At 48.2% G+C, this 17,783-nt stretch overlaps 1 protein-coding gene across 3 annotated transcripts in view; it reads right to left on the bottom strand.

Annotated features, from left to right (window-relative positions):
• Positions 1-17,783, bottom strand: part of susd1 (sushi domain containing 1) — a 108,081-nt gene that overhangs the window by 2,692 nt on the left and 87,606 nt on the right. For all 3 annotated transcript variants that reach the window (XM_072517313.1, XM_072517314.1, XM_072517315.1), the window contains 4 exons: positions 16,323-16,578; positions 8,602-8,641; positions 4,907-5,000; positions 729-781 (listed from right to left, as the gene is read on the bottom strand). In XM_072517313.1, the coding sequence (XP_072373414.1) occupies positions 760-781; positions 4,907-5,000; positions 8,602-8,641; positions 16,323-16,578 (412 nt within the window). In that variant the 3' untranslated portion in view covers positions 729-759. The remainder of the gene's footprint in view (positions 1-728; positions 782-4,906; positions 5,001-8,601; positions 8,642-16,322; positions 16,579-17,783) is intronic.

Raw genomic sequence — 17,783 nt, 5'->3', positions numbered from 1 at the left:
ATGAGCCCACCGCTGGCCCATCAGGCTATTGAATGGAACAAGATGCCGTGGGCCTTCCCAAAAAGAGGCAGCGCGGGACATTTGCCAGCCCTCCAGTCAGCAGCCCAGACCCCCTTCACCCCCCCAAGATTCCTGCCAGTGACTCCAATCGGGAGGCCAACCCGTTTCAGAGGTGCTGTGGAGGTAGTTCACAGGTATTGATGTGAAGGAGCGAGAAAAAGATTTGCTGCGTATCTCAAACTACTTACAAACAGTTAACGAGGTTGTGTTTAAAGTGTGCTCACTCATTGTAAGGTAGGAAATGCGGCAGAAAGCGTGCACACAGCAAAATCCCACAAACAGCAACGTGGTAATAACCAGATAATCTATTCTTGTGATGGTAATTGAGGGTCAAACACTGTCCAGGACATCAGTGATAGCTTCTTTATTCTTTCTCAAATAATGCTCCAGGATCTTTTATGTTCCTGAGACGACAGAGGGCCTCAGTTTAATTGTTCGCCTGAAAGGGGTCAACTCAGTGTGTACTGCACCGGCAGTGTCACCGAGATTCCGGCGTTCAAATCTCTGGATTGGGACTTGAATTTACAACTCATTGAGTCACGACTGGCGCATTCCGCTCTACATCAATGCTGAGTTGCAGTATTTGTAATGCATTACCAGACATTACATGACACATACAGAATGGGTCTGCAGATCAGCCTCCACCATCCAACAAAGAAACAACTTACGTTTAATTTGCAGTGTCATTTTCGGCAGCCATCATCTTCTTATCGTGCAACTCCTGTGAGTGGGGGGGGGGGGGGGGGGGGAGAAAAACGGATTTTTTTGAAAACGAAGACCTTTTTCCACCATCTTCTCCATTTTGCAGGACCCACATAGTGAAGAGGAAGAGGGGGAGAGTGCCTCAACACCCCCAGAGTTGGGAGGGGGGGGGGCGGTAAGAGGGGGAATTAGCCTGGGGTTCTGAACAATCACAATTCAGGATTCTCTGCTGTGACTGTGAGCGTGTATGTGATGGGGACAAAGTCATCTCCTGAAATAATTCCTGCGTTCCAAACATCATCCAAACTTGGGTCCAAATAAGGATTACTCAGGGGAATTTACCTTAACCTTGGAAAGAGCCTTAGTTAAATCACATTTAGGATTACTGTGCTCAGTTCGACAGACATAACGACCCTCTAAGAAATAAATTATTCCCACCTCTCTGCTTCCTAACTGTCTCTGATTCATGTACCACGCCACCCAGATCCCTCTGTACCACAGAGTTTCTGTAATCTCTCTCCTGCTGCATTTTCCTTCTTCCTCCCAAAGTGGACAAGTTCACATTCCCCCCCCCCCCACCCCCGTTATACTCCTTTTGTCACATTTTTGCCCACTCACTTAACCCATCCCTTTGCAGGCTTCTCATGTCCTCTTCACAACTTACTTTCCCACCTATCTTTCTGTCATCAGCATGTTTAGCAACCATATGTTCAGTACCTTCATCCAAGTCATTAATATAGATTACAAATAATTAAGGCACCAGCACTGACCTCCGTAGCACTCCACTGGTTATAGCTTGTCAACTCAAAAATTGATCCATTTATCCATACTTTTCACTTCCTGTTAACTAACCAATCCTTTATCTATGCTACTTGTTACATTTTCTCTACATCTTGAACTCTTATTTTGTGTAATAACCTTTGATGAGGCACCTTACCAAATGTATTTTGGAAATCCACATCTACAGGTTCTCCTTTATCCTGGGGCTGGTTTCGCACAGAGCTAAATCACTGGTTTTGAAAGCAGACCAAGGCAGGCCAGCAGCACGGTATAATTCCTGCACCAGCCTCCCCAAACAGGCGCCGGAATGTGGCGACGAGGGGCTTTTCACAGTAACTTCATTTGAAGCCTACTTGTGACAATAAGCAATTTTCATTTCATTTCATTGTTCCTTTATCCACATTGGTCATCACTTCTTCAAAGAGCTCTAATAAATTAATCAAACATGATTTCCCTTTCACAAAACCATGTTGACTCTGCCCGACCACATTTGTTTTTCAAAGTATCCTGCTATAATCTCCTTAATAATGAATTTTAGTCAATCCCCAAGACAGATGTTAGACTGGGAGTGACCAATTGTTCCCTGTTTTCTGATTTCCCTTTCACAAAACCACGTTGACTCTGCCTGACTGCATTAAGATGGTGCAGTGAATATTTACAGGGATGATTCTGGAACTGAGAGATACCTGGTACCTGGAAACAAACTGCGGCTCCAGTCTCTAGAAAAGATACAAAAGGGGCAAACTGATCGAGGTTTTTAAGATTGTGAATGGACTTGATAGGGTAGGCGTTGAGAAGGCGTTTCAACTTGTGGGGCAGACTGAAACTAGAGGCCATAAGTACAACATAGTCAATATAACAATCTACAATAAATCTACCTGATCCAGGGTGGTGGTGTGTTACAGTTCACTCAGGGCTGGTGGGGCCAACATGCACTTTTTGGTTTAGAGATATGGATCGTGAAGGAGGCGCCAACACTCTTTCATGAGTGATCAGGAATCTCTCCCATTCTTACTCACTACCTTTGGCAGAAGTGCAGGTTGATACTCAAACCTGTTTGGCCACATTGTGAACGCACCTTCCTTGAGCACCTAGTCCTGGAGTGGGACTTCTGGTTCAGAGGCAGAGACGGGCTACCCATCGTGCCACAAGAACACAGGTGAACCGTAACCCCGTGGTAAAGCCTGGCCAGATCTAAAATCTTCCCTGTAAACTCCCAAAGATTCACGTTCATTTTACTAGATTCAGAGAAGCGTGGGTTAATAATTGCAAAATTCCGCATTTTCAAGATTTAACTCATTTGGAAACACAATAGGCTGTGTTGCAATCTGCTACTTGCATGCCAGTCGCTATGGAAACCGGCCTTTGGGAATTCATTTTGAGAAACAAGTTATTAAAAAAAAAAGCATTTCCATGATGTCATTGGTAAAAATCACTTCCAAAACATGTAAACAGCGACTTTAATCCCAACAGGCCGGATTAAAACAGTGAATGCAGCAGATCTGAGGAGAGAGATACAGAGTCAATTTTCCGGGTCCTTATGACATCTTCTGAGCTGCAGAGAGGCGGAAATGTGACTGGTTTTATACTGTTAGAGAAAAGGGGGCAGAGTAGGTGGAGCAACAGGAAGGTCAGGGATTGGGGGGAGCTCAGCAGAGTTTTGACAAATATGTCATGGACACAAGACAAAGGGAGTGGTAATAATATTGTTAAAGACTAAAGCAGGTGCTAATGGTGGCATAAAGGTCAGAGAGCAGAATGGGTTAATAGCAAGACACAACAGCTTATATTTACATAGCTCCCTTCAAATGTAGCAAAAGCTGCTTCGCAGGAATGTTGTAACAAAATTTGACACTGAGCCACACCCGAAGATATTAGAGCAGGTGGCCAACATCTTTGACCAGGTGATAGGTCTTAAGCAGCTTATGAAAGGAGGAGAGAGTTGGAGAGATTTAGGGACGGAATTGTGGAACCTAGGGCCTTGGCAACTGAAGGCACGGCCTGCCAATGACAGAGATGGAACGCAGGGTTGCTCAAGAGGACAGACTCGGGGGTGGCAGGGCAGCACAGTGGTTGTTAGCACTGCTGCCTCACGGCGCTGAGGACCCGGGTTCGATACCGGCCCCGGGTCACTCTCCGTGTAGAGTTAGCACGGTCTCCCCCTGTCTGTGTGGGTCTCACCCCCATAACCCAAAGATGTGCAGGGTAGGTGGATTGGCCACGCTAAATTGCCCCTTAATTGAAATTTGTTTTTGAAAATGAGAGGCCAGAATCGGACGAGGGTAGAGATCTTGTAGGAACATAGAAGGTTACCAAGGTAATGAAATGAAAATCGCTTATTGTCACAAGTAGGTTTCAAATGAAGTTACTGTGAAAAGCCCCTAGTCGCCACATTCCGGCGCCTGTTCGGGGAGGCTGGTACTGGAATTGAACCGTGCTGCTGGCCTGCCTTGGTCTGCTTTAAAAGCCAGCGATTTAGCCCTGTGCTAAACCAGCCCCTGGTAAGGAGGGGATTAGGCGTATGAGGGAATTTGGAAACAAGGATGATCATTTTAAATATAAGGGGCTGGATTCTCTGCGCCCGACACCGAAATTGCGGCTGGCGTTGGAGGGAATAATCCATTTCCCTGCACGGAATCGGGGCCGGCTCCCCGATTCTGCGGGCCCCGAAAAGCGGGGTACTCGGAGAGTACACCGCACCGCCTTGTACCTACCTGGGACCATTGTTGGAGGCCTGCCCCTGCCATTCTCCGCCCCCGAACACGGCCGGAGTCCCGGCAGCGTGGATCTAATGTGGTCCTGCCAGTCAGGATGCTCGCGTGGCGGCTGCGGAATTCAGCCTGTGGCCGCCCTGGTCGGGGGCGAGCCGATTGGAGGGCGGGAGGGCGGCGGGCAATGTTTGGGCAGGCGGTCAGGGTCGGGCGTGCGGCCGATCGGGGGGGGGGGTCTATTTCCAGGGTCCAGCTCGTCTGAGTCCGCCGTGCTAGCCACCTGCAGGGCTAGGAATGTGTGGCTCTTTCACGTCAGTTTTTCTGGCGTGAAACTCCACAGTTTTGATGCCGGCATGGGAACATAGTCCCAAAAACAGATAATCCAGCCCAACGTGTTACAGGACTGGGAACCAGTGTAAGTTTGTGAGCACAGAGAGTGATGAACTAATGGGACTGGGTGCGAGTTAGGCTATTGGCAGCAGAATCTTGAAGTGTATCAAGGGTGAAAGAAGGAATAATCCTCAGGGGAACATTCGAGTCTGTCGAAACAAAGGCAGGAGTGAGGGCTTCAGCAGAGAGTGCGCTGACACAATGGCGTATAGTGCAGTATAAGGGGGCAACGTCACTGGTTCCGATGTGAAGATCATACATACCATACCAAAGAATAACAGAGGAACAGAATAAATCCAACTGTTCCCAAGGAAGCCAGTCCTAAAAATAACATAATCTTCACACTGTCTGATGAACCTAAATGAAGAAAATGAATTTATGTCAACAAATTGAGCGTCTTCCAACTTAATGTTAGCAACAAAGCAAATAATTACCAATGGATCAGTTGGCTTATTTCACCCATGCTACTACAAGTAATATCTGTTGTATCATACATTGCACGCTATAAACCTACACCCGGTTAGACTTTGAGGAAACGTGTCGTTATTTTTGTACAGGTCAAGTTCCAGTTTATAGATGACAAAAGCAAGGAGGTTATGCTGAACCCATCGTGATATGCATCATTGTAAATACACAAAAGGTTCATGTCAATACACTACAACTAAGTAAACACTAGAGGGAGCACCAGAGACATCATGACATGCAGACATACAGCTAATGAACACATAGAATAGGACACGACCAATGGACAGTCAAGACACCCAGAGGTGACACTACCACAAGGGGGCATTACACAACCCATATATAAGGAAAGGGCACACATGCTCTGTCTCTTTCCACAGGCGACACTTGGAGAGTAGGACAGGGGCAGATCAGAAGCATCACACCCACCACGTGGCTTAGAGCAGACTGGTTAGTTAGACTGAGTTACTATAGCAAGATTAGCAGGAGAGTCGAACTCAAGTAGGAGAATAGTTAACTGTTCAATAAATGTGTTAAACCATTCTCCAAGTCTGAACCTTCCTTTGTCAGAGCATACATCAAGGAAGCACCACTGGCTCCCAGTTGGTGGGACTGTAATGCTACAGGCCGGAATTAGACCACTTTCAACTACTAAAAATCAACTAAGCAACATATAAGTTTCCCATAGTTCGATTATTCATATTTGTCAACTATTCCAAGGTTTTAGGTGGCGCGTTGGAGCAGTGGTTATTATCCAGGTTCGAATCCCGGCCCCAGATCACTGTGTGGAGTTTTCACATTCTCCCTGTGTCTGTGTGGGCCTCACCCCCACAACCCCAAAGATGTGCAGGGTAGGTGAATTGGCCACGCTAAATTACCCATTAATTGGAAAAAAAATAATTGGGTACTCTAAATTTTTTTTTTTTAAAGTTGGATTGGCCACGCTGAACTGCCCCTTAATTGGGAATATTTTTTTAAAAACTATTCCAAGGTTTTCCTGACTGACTTCCCAGCACCCAGCCTCTGTAAATGTGAGGTCATCTAAATCCCTGCTGTCTGTACCCTAACTTGCACCAAATCCCACTTACCAATTCCCCCTGTGCTCGCTGACTAGCAATGGTCCGCTCCGTCAACGATTCGTTTTAAAAATTCTTATCTTTGTTTTAAAATCCCTCCATGGAATCATCTCTCCCTACCCCCTGTGATCTCCTTCCAGCTTCCTGACGCTCCGAGATCTCTGCCCTCCGCCAGTTCTGGCCTCCGGCTCAATCTCGATTTTAAACGGCTCCAATGATTGCTCCGAATGCCCGGGGCCCGGGGCCTCGAGAATTCTCCCCATTGACAAAACTCATCATCTCTTCACAGTCACAGTTTTTACAGCATGGAAAGATCCCTCCTCCTTTAACAGGCTCCTCAACACCTGCCCCTGGTCACAGACCTGTGACCGAACTCCAGATTCCTTTTTGATCACCTGGCCTGATATCTCTTTATAAAGCTCAGGACCTGTTTGGTAATGGGAATTGGAATGTTTTAGGACAATGTTGGACAACCTGCTGTCTGGGGGTCACATGCGGCCCATCTGGGTTCCGAGCGTGACCCAGGAGACATTTGGTTGGCTGTTGCTCACGCGCAGGATTGCCACATTCCGCTGGTTTCCGCCCTTGTAGTTTCGTCCAACCAGTACGACTGAAGTGATCCAGATGTAAAGTGAGGGCAATGCTGTGATTGCTCACAACACTGACTGTGGGAGCCATGCGCTCCCTCTACGTTAATATTTATTTTGTCTTTACCATTTGAAGTTGATGACAGTTCTATTAATATATGAATGATGCAGCATTTTCCATAACTCGTTATCAAATATTCAGCGTGTATTAAATGTATTTAATCTTATTCATGGGGGACATGGTTCGTGAACAGGCTCTGTTTCCAATCTTGAGGCCCATTGCGATGTAGGAGGGACATTCATTCTGCCCATTCACCAACCTAGCTTACCCATCACTGATTTAGGATCATAGAATCCCTACAGAGCATTCAGTTTGCACTGACCCTCCGAAAGGCCACCCCCACCTAGGCCCACTCCCCCACCCTAACCCCATAACCCTGTAACCCCAATTAACGTTCGGGCACTTGGGGGCAGTTTAGCATGGCCAGTCCACCTAACCTGCACATCTTTGGATTGGATATTGTTATGGGCCAGGGTTTAGAGAACCCCAAAGTGTACCATGGCGTTCACCTGACCCACAACCTTTAATAGATTGTGGTGTGGGGAGCACACGGCCCACTCTACAGGTGTGGTACAGCAGAAATGGAAAAGTATTTTTTAAAGCAAAACAATGTTCATTCTATGAACTCAAGTTAACTTTTTTAAAACACACAGTGAACATCTTAGCAACCATCAATTCAAATACAACCCCCAAAGACTACAACACTAAGTAATCCTTTAAGCTTTCCTTTTAACATCCATACGACTTAAAAACAAAACCTTTAACAGAAGCACATCAGGTTAAAGCCACAACTGAAAACATTTATCATTCTGAATTCACCAAATGATCAAGGGATAGTCTTTTGATGGCAGAGAGAACAGCAGTACACCTGCTCTATGTGGCTTCAGCTCCAACACTGAAAACGAAACTAAAACACACCCTGCAGCAAAAAGCCTAAAACGAAAGTAAAAAGCTGACAGCCAGCCCAGCTCCACCCACTCTCTGACATCACTTCAGTAATAAACACCCATTTCTTAAAGGTACTCTCACATGGCAATATACTTTCTGTATATTGAGGATGTTGTACAAAGATAAACTATTTCCACTGGTTGGAGATTCTAAAACTAGGGGCAGGGCATGGAATAAAAATTAGGGCCAGACCGTTCAAGAGAGTTGTTTGGAAGAACATCTTCACTCAAAGGATGGTAGAGGTTTTGGAAAACTCTCCCACACAAACAGGAGTTGAAGCTGGAACGGTTGTTAATTTTCAATATGAGGTAGATAGATTTTTGTTGAACAGAAATATTGAGGGATAAGGGCCAAAGGCAGGAGTTAGGCCACAAATGAGCCATGATCTCATTGAATGGCAGCCGGGACAGGCTCGAGGGGCTGAATGGCCTACTCCTGTTCCTAAGGTCTTAAATGCAAGTTATTGCTGTTGTTAAGACTGGAACTTGGAAGGTCAAGGGTAAAAATTCTTTGTCATTTTAACGATGATCATGTTTTATGATCATCAATCTGATAACATAAATGACACAACTCAAACTGTTCAGAACAGACTAAGAATTCCCCCCTCTGCCCCCCCCCCCCCACCCCCACCCCCGCCCGTCCCTAACAATGACTGTAAACAAACCCAATGTTTAGTGAGTGACACACCCGTCAGTCCAGGCGTTCCTGACCTAACCAACATCATTTGTGGGTGGAGCTTGATCACTTCAGGTGTGAAATTCCAATTGTGACGGCTGTTACCCTGGGGTGCATCATGCAATTAGGTATGACCCAAGTCAGCTCACCTTTTAACTGCGCCAAAGTCACACACGACTGTTTCTTCACCTACAAAAATAAATTAAAAACAAGCACTTTAAATTGTGACTACACTTCCTAAAATGGCCGACCTGTATCTCCTCTGAAGACAAGGCCTCTGACTATCCTATAACAACAACAGAATAGATCCGGCCCAAGAGAAAATATTCAAACTATATATATATAAAACAGTTTTTAATGAGGTGGGATCATTTACAAAACGTGCACAGTGGTTAGCACTGCTGCCTAACAGCGCCAGTGACACGGGTTCAATTCCGGCCTCGGGTGACTGTCTGTGCGGAGTCTGCACGTTCTCCCCTGCGTGGGTTTCCTCCGGGTGCTCCGGTTTCCTCCCACAGTCCAAAGATGTGCAGGTTAGGTGGATTGGCCATGGTAAAATTGGCCCTTAGTGTCCAAAAAGGCTAGTTGGGATTACAGGGATAGGGCAGGGACATGGACCTCGGTGGGGTGCTCTTTCAGAGGGTCAGTGCAGACTCAATGGGCTGAATGGCCTCCTTCCGCACTGTAGAGATTCTGTGGTGATTATGAGAGAGTGTCAGTTAGATCATAGAACAGATCATAGAATTTACAGTGCAGAAGGAGGCCATTCGGCCCATCGAATCTACACCGGCTCTTGGAAAGAGCGCCCTACTTTTTTTTTAGAAAATATTTTATTGAAGCATTTGTAATTTTCACAATTTAACATATTGACATTTCTAAAACAACCGCGCGGGTCGACGCACAAAATACCCCCTAAAATAACAACTAACAATAGACCACGTCCCCCACTTCTCCCGCCCTAACCCCAATTACCCTTATACTAAATTCCCTGTCCGTATTTAACATTACCACCTTACTGCTGACGTTCAGTTTTTGTTAAAGAAATCGATGAACGGCCGCCGACTCCGAGTGAATCCCTGTATTGGTCCTCTTAGAACAAAGTTGATTTTCTCCAGACTGAGAAACTACCATATCGCTGACCCACACTCCTGATTTCGGGGGCTCCGAGTCCCTCCGTCTCAGCAAGATCCGTCTCCAGGCCACCAGGGAAGAGAAGGCCAGAATATCGGCCTCCCTCCCCCGCTTTGCCCCCGCGGGGATCTTCCGACACCCCAAATATTGCTAATTCTGGACTCGGAGTTACCCTGCCTTCCAGGGCTTCCGCCATAACATCTGCAAATCCCTGCCAGAATTCCCTCAGTTTCGGACATGCCCAAAACATATGGACATGGTTGGCCGGGCTACCCCCACACCGCCCACATCTGTCCTCCACCTCCTCGAAGAACCTACTCATCCGAGCTACCGTTATGTGGGCCCTGTGGACTACCTTGAACTGAATCAAGCTGAGCCTAGCACAGGACGAGGATGCATTTACCCTTTTCAAGGCTTTTTCCCACAATTCAGTTTCCAGCTCCCCTCCTAGCTCCACTTCCCACTTCCTCTTCACCTCTCTGATAGGGGCCCCTTCCCACTCTAACAATTCCCTGTACATGTCCGAAACCTTCCCACCTCCAACCCCTGTTTTTGACAGCACTTTATCCTGTAGTCCCCTCAGGGGGAGGCGAGGATAGCTTGGGGCCTCTCTCCGTACAAAGTCCCGCACTTGAAGGTACCGAAACCCGTTCCCACCCGGCAAATCAAACTCCTCCTCTAATGTCTCCAAGGTCGGGAAGCCCTCCTGGATGAATAGATCCCCAAACCTCTCAATCCCTCCCCGCTGCCATACCTTAAAGCCCCCATCCAGCCCTCCCGGGACAAACCGGTGATTGTCACAGATCAGTGACCACACTGACACACAGATCAGTGACCAGTCTCATAGCTGCCTCCATTGCCCCCACACCCTCGGGGCTGCCATCACCACAGGACATGTGGAGTATCGAGCCGGCGAGAACGGCAGGGGCGCCCTCAGCAAAGCCTCCAGACCCGTACCTTTGCAGGATGCTGCCTCCATCCGCTCCCAAACCGACCCCTCCCCCACTACCCACTTCCTGACCATTGTAATAGTTAATAAAGCTAGGGAGAGCCAATCCTCCTTCCCCGCGGGCCCATTCCAGGAGTGTACTCTTTACTCTTGGGGTTTTACCCGCCCATATAAACCTCGATATCGCCACATTCATACTTCTGAAAAAAGCCTTTGGGACAAAAATCGGGAGACACTGAAAAAAGAAAAGCAGTCTCGGAAGGACAGTCATCTTCACCGTCTGAACCCTCCCCGCCAGCGTCAGTGGGAGCATGTCCCATCTACAAAAACCCCTTCTCATTTGATCCACTGCTTTGCCCAAATTTAACTTGTGAAGCTGTCCCCAATCCTTGCCCACTTGAATCCCCAGACACCTAAAACTCTTCCCAACCACTTTAAAAGGTAGGTCCTTCAGCCTCCTTCCCTGCCCCCGTGCCTGGATCACAAACATCTCGCTTTTTCCCGTATTTAACTTATAGACTGAAATTCGCTTAAAATTCTCCTAATACCTCCATGATTTTGGTCATCCCCCCCACCGGGTCCGTGATATAAAGCAACAAATCGTCCGCATAGAGAGAGACCCTGTGCTCCACACCCCTCCTCCCCTCCTCACTATACCCCTCCAGGTATTCGCTGCTCTCAGGGCTATTGCTAAGGGTTCTATGGCCATGGCAAACAGTAATGGGGAGAGCGGGCATCCCAGCCTTGTCCCCCGACAAAGACTAAAGTATTCTTTTTTTTTTTTTAATATATTTATTCAAATTTTTCAACAAATTTTCAACAAAACCGCCCCCCCCCAACAAAAAGAAAGAAACAAGAACACAACAATCAGAAATTATACATTGGATTTCCCCCATATACAATAACCCCCCATATATCACCCGAACGCCACTCCAAAAGAACCCCCCCCCCGGCCCTTGGGCTACTGCTGACCTCCTCCTAACTATCTCCTCCGCGAGATAGTCTAGGAACGGTTGCCACCGCCTGAGGAACCCTTTCACAGACCCTCGCAAGGCAAACTTTATCCTCTCCAGCTTGATGAACCCTGCCATGTCATTGATCCAATCTTCCACATTAGGGGGCTTCGCATCTTTCCACAGTAACAAAATCCTCCGCCGGGCTACCAGGGACGCAAAGGCTAGAATACCGGCCTCTTTCGCCTCCTGCACTCCCGGCTCGTCCGTTACCCCAAATAATGCCAATCCCCAGCTCGGCTTGACCCGGGCGTTCACCACCTTGGACATAGTCCTCGCAAAACCCCTCCAAAACCCATCCAGCGCCGGGCACGACCAGAACATATGGACGTGATTTGCCGGGCTCCCCGAGCACCTCCCACATCTGTCCTCCATCCCAAAGAACCTAATCAACCTCGCCCCTGTCATATGCGCTCTGTGAGTAACTTTGAACTGTATTAGGCTGAGCCTGGCGCAAGAGGAGGAAGAATAATGTATTCTGACCGAACTTGGTTAGTTCTTACATTTGCCACCGGGGCCTGGTACAGTAGCTGGACCCACTCCACAAATCCCTGCCCAAACCCAAACCTGCCGAAAATATCCCATAGATACTTCCACTCCACTCGGTCGAAAGCCTTCTCTGCGTCCATGGCAACAACCACCTCGGCCTCGCGCCCCTCCGCTGGCATCATAATTATATTAAGAAGCCGTTGATGCCTGTGATAATGTTGGGGGGAGTACTCCCAGCTCCTTGGACTCGTTGAAAGCCTTAAGCAGGAGCAGCCCCAGTAACCCAGAGAACTTCTGATAAAATTCCACTGGGAACCCATCAGGTCCCGGGCCTTTACCCGACTGCATCGCCCCCAGTCCCTCTATCACCTCCCCAACCGTATTAAAGTCACCCCCCATGATCAGCCGGTGCGAGTCAAGGTCTGGGATCTTCCCCAGCACCTTCCTGATAAACGCGACATCATCCCAGTTTGGGGCATATATGTTCACCAGCACCACTGCCATTCCCTCTAGCTTCCCACTAACCATAATAAATCTGCCTCCCGGGTCTACCTCTATCCTCCCCACCTCGAATGTCACCCTTTTATTAATCAGGATACCCCCCTTGTTTTATAGTCCAATCCTGAGTGAAACACTTGCCCGACCCATCCCTTCTTTAATCTAATTTGGTCTCCCAGCTTCAAGTGTGTCTCCTGTAACAGCCATGTCCGCTTTTAACTGCCTCAGGTGTGCGAACACACGAGCTCTCTTAACCGGCCCGTTCAGTCCACGAACATTCCATGTAACCAGTCTGGTCGGGGGGGGGGCTTTTGCCCCCCCCCCTCCCCTGTCGGTCAACCGTGACCTTTCCTAGGCCAGCTTCTAGCCCGTGTTCCGCACCTCACTTGATCCGCCCCTCGGTGGCGACTGCCATCTGATCTCCATCTCCATTCTCCTAACTGTCCCTTACCAGTCAGCTGTACCCCCCTCCCACCCACCCCCTCCCCCCCACTTCATCTTTCCTCAGCTCTCCCCCCACTTTGCTCCCGTGAACCAGCTATCCAGCTAGCTCAGCATCTCCCACCCTTTGGCGTCAAAAAGCCTGCCGACTGCCAGATTCTATCACATCTAGCAATAACACAAGCACTCAACACAGTAACAACAATTCCAGAAAGCAAACATACCATCTCCCAACCCGCAGCAACGAGGCAAACCCCTCCCCCTTTAACCGCTTCTTATCAGTCCTATCACCTTCAAACAGAATCCAACACAAAAGAAGAAGTTTCAAGCAGCTTAAGTGAAATTATACATGCAAGAATCAACCATCTTTCCTGCAGAAACTAAAACACCCCATCGCATCTTAAAAGTTCTTCCCTCTGTGATCCAGTACATAAAGCAATAAATCAAAATCAAATTACAGAAGAAGAGTGGAGAGAAGAAAAAAAATAAAACACCAAAACCCTTTTCTTCCCAAACATCGCAATTTAACTCACACAATTAAAAGACTGAAATTTTAAACAAGACATAGCAAAACACAGAACCATTTTAAGAGCACCCTACTTAAGCCCACGCCTCCACCCTATCCCCATAACCCAGTAACCCCACCTAACCTTTTTGGACACTTAGGGTAATTTATCATGGTCAATCCACCTAACCTGCACATCTTTGATCTGTGGGAGGAAACCGGAGCACCCGGAGGAAACACACGCAGACACAGAGAGAACGTGCAGACGCCACACAGACAGTGACCCAAGCTGGGAATCGAACCTGGGACCCTGGTGCTGTGAAGCAACTGTGCTAACCACTGTGCTTGGTCTTGTCAACCTGGCTAGTTTTTGGACTAAGGAAAGATTTGAGGTGTCTCTGGGTATTATTTTCATTCTGAAGCCTGCTGATTGTCTGCAATGGCCTGGGCTGGCTCTGTACATCCTCCATCCCCGTAACGGTATGCAGTGTGTGGGGGAGGATGAGTCATTCCACTTGTTAAAATTACAAGGAGACCAGACTCGAATTCAGCCCCGGTTGATGGACTGTGTGTCTCTCCTCTCTCTTGCACCCTGGGGCAATCTCGAGCAAGGTTCTGCTGCGTGCCCAGTTAGGAAAGCAAAGCCACTGCCCTTACCTGGTCTGGGTGCGTATGTGACGTCCATCCTCACTCCAATGTGACTGCCACCCCCCCCCCCCCCCCAATTTCAGGCCAATTCATGAGTAATCTCTTTACCCTGAGAATGTGGAATGAGGGAGCGGCTGAGGTGAATCCATGCATTTAAAGGAAAGTCAGAGAAGGAGGTGTAAATTGTCACCAAGGAAAAATGTCTGGAGGGACAAAATTATTCAGATGGGGGGGGGGGGGGGGGGGGCACTGAGGCAATTTGAGTGCTTCCCCTCGGTTTCTATTTCTCTCTTAAGATAGAAACTGTCAGCATCATCCAATCATCTCCCTTCTCTATTGCTGTTGGAATGAGATGCGAGTCGACAGCCCCACCTAATGGACTTATGGAGTACTGCTGAAGAAAAGCAATTTGGTTTGGGAGTTCTCAATTTCTTCCTTTGCACCCCATTCTTTAAAAAAGCATTATTGTTCCAGTGAATCCTGGTAAAATAAGTCAACATTATAGAGCATCTTGTTACAATTCTGGTGGAGACCACTAACTTTAGTTTTCAAGATTAAGCTTCCAGTTAACAGTTGAAAGGATAACATAACCAAATTTGATGTTTTAAGATGCTTACTGTACCAAAGGATTAAACTCTCTACTGACTAAACACTATCTTTACCGGCGACTTACACTTTAAAGCATAGAATGGAACAGTCATCTTTTAATCTTTTTTTAAAATTTAGACTACCCAATTCATTTTTTTCCAATTAAGGGGCAATTTAACGTGGCCAATTCACCTACCCTGCACATCTTTTGGGTCGTGGGGGCGAAACCCACGCATACACGGGGAGATAGTGCAAACTCCACACGGACAGTGACCCAGAGCCGGGATCGAACCTGGGACCTCAGTGCCGTGAGGCAGCAGTGCTAACCACTGCGCCACCGTGCTGCCCCAAGGTAGCAGTGCTAACCACTATGCCACCCTGCCGCCCTCTCAGTCACCTTTTTATTTTAGCAACACCGAAAAAACACACTTCATAGGTATTCGTCAGACTGTCCTTTAAGTAGGAGTTCGATTCTCCAAGAATCAATTCAAGATGATTCTTTGCTTCTGAGGGTTTACTTCCAATCTTATCTGTTCTAAGCTTGTAAACCTTGCACTAGAGGGCGGAATTATCCCAAGACAGCGTGAATTTACAGCGGGTACTTCTGCTGGTGCCTACCAAGGTGGGACAGAAAGCCCATCAGAGGCTGATGTGAACCTCATTTGCATCCTGTTAATGGAATGCAGTTCAAAGCCTCCCCCTCCACCCCCCCCCCCCCCTTTCACCCCCCATGCCAGATTCTCCACGGTGCCGGCGGATAAACACGCCAGCGTGAACATGTTTGCAACAACGTGGCGTGCAGATGTCAGGACTCATCTAAACCGTGCCCAAAGCTGCCTGGAGTCGAAGATGGAGGCCAATGGCTACTCTAGACCCTTGAACACCCCAGTAGTGGGTCAGGGCTGAATCCGCAGGTGGACCTTCCGGATGAGGTGCCCTGGATGGGGTCCAGGAGATCCATATTCATTCTCAGGAGGCGCACCTTCCAGTCTCAGAATCTTCCCAGAGAGCTAACATCATTTTCAGGAGGTCCACCATCCTTCTTCAGCAGTGGGTCAGTGATTTTTAATGCCTTTTCAATATGGCACCCAGACATGATGGCAGACTATGCATCATCCAGGCCTGCCCCACCACTGAATACAGTGTAAAACACAATTGTTTAGAACTCACCATTCACAATACTTTTCTGGGACATTGAAGACTCACAGTCTATCCACTGTTAGCACACAGGCTGTTGCCATTGTCTCCAAGCATAAACACGAACATCCTCTTCTCAGTAAAACAATCTGGGCTCTCTTTAATCTCTAACCATCAAACCACCTAGACTTGCTGTTAGACAGACTGCAGAACAGAAGACATAACCATCTGCAGTTCACCTTAAATTAAAGGCACAGTCCCAAAATATACAATCATGAGATTTGTAAGATTGTTAACCCTCTAAATATCCCGACTTCCCACACAGTAGCCACCTCAATGCAGCATTGATCCCATGACCTCGCAGGGTCAGATGACCTTCTCACACACAATTTTGCGGGACAACATTATCTCACTTTGAAACATTTTAAAACGTGCTGCGTAAAAGTGTTTCTTTGTAAAAGGTCAACTTACGGAATTCCATTCACTGATGGTTTTCAGCAGGAAGGAATAATTCTTGCCACTTTCTAAAGCAGCATTATAATACTCTCTGTAGTACAGCCGGTCTCCCACAGAAAACCGCATCCCATCCTCGACATCCAATGCCAGGAATTCTGCCGTGATGTATGCTTCACTACCTCTTCTGTGACCAAAGAAGCTTCTCATGGTTTGGGAACTACAGTCGAACGAATGTTGCAAAGGCAAGGGCAGAACAACTACCTGATAAAAACTAAATGGAGAGGAATAAATTAAATTTGAAATGAATAAAACAAGTACGGCGATGTGAAAACAAAATCATGATCATTGTAATAAACACTCAATGGCTCTTTGCAAACAATAATAATTATCTCTGGGTGTCACATATTTGCTGATTTATAGTGTATGTTAGATGCAGAGATGGTTCTAATTTTACATTCAAACAGGTCTATTTGCGGAAGTTTAAAACATCTCAGAACTTACATGATTTTGCTACATACACATGGGGCAGGATTCTCCAATAATGGGGCTAGGTCCCCACGCCCGCGAGAAAAGGGGCGCAAACCACTCCGGCGTCAATGGTCCCCGATACTGAGCAGTGCTCCCCTTCCTAGGGGGCTAGATTGGCGCCGGAGTGGTTCCCGCAGCTCCAGCCGGCACGGAGCGGCCAGTGCGAGTCCGCGCAACGGCCAGCGTGATTCCGTGCATGCGCGCTACGGCCGGCGTATTTCCGCGCATGTGCGGGGGGTTCCCTTCTCCGCGCCGGTCCCCGGGCAATATGGCGGAGCCCTCCATAGGCCCGGCGCGGAGGAATATTAGGCCCCCACGGAACCAGTCCACCCACCGATCGTGGGCCAGGCCACCATTGGGCCCCTCTGTGGTCGGGGGCCCCATGCCCCCTCTCCAGGATGGCCCCGCAGACACACCTTGCAGATCCCGCCGTGTGGGGCCTGAGTAACCCACGCCGGTGGGACTCGGCCAAACCCGGCGGCCACTCGGCCCGTCGCGGCCCGGAGAATCGCCTGGGGGGGGGGGGGGTGGAGGCCGCTTTCAATGGCCCCCGACCGGCGCGGCGGAAATCCCGCGTGCGCCCGCGAATCAGCGGGGGAGAATCGGTAAGCCGGTGTCGGGGCGCGATTCTTGTGTCCCCCCGGGGATTCTCCGCCCCGGCGCGGGGTCGGACAATCCAGGCCATGGTCTTAGCAGGGACCTTCAGTTCTTCGGGCTCTTCCTGAGATTTCTTAACACTCTAGCTCCACCCACAAGCTTAAGCAATCAAGTACATTTACAAGGGTCAGTTACCGGACCAATATAATCAAACACAGATCAATCAAACCATTGAACATTATGCTAAAATCTTCCAATTTGAGTTTCATGCAAGTCCCATATTTCAATTGCTCCACCATTGGCAACCCTGCCCTCAGCTGCCCAGGCCCTAAGCTACGGAATTCCCTCCCT

The sequence above is a fragment of the Scyliorhinus torazame genome, chromosome 9 (genome assembly GCF_047496885.1).
Source record: "Scyliorhinus torazame isolate Kashiwa2021f chromosome 9, sScyTor2.1, whole genome shotgun sequence".
NCBI classification, from domain to species: Eukaryota; Metazoa; Chordata; class Chondrichthyes; order Carcharhiniformes; family Scyliorhinidae; genus Scyliorhinus; species Scyliorhinus torazame.
This window is presented reverse-complemented; position numbering and strand designations above follow the sequence as displayed.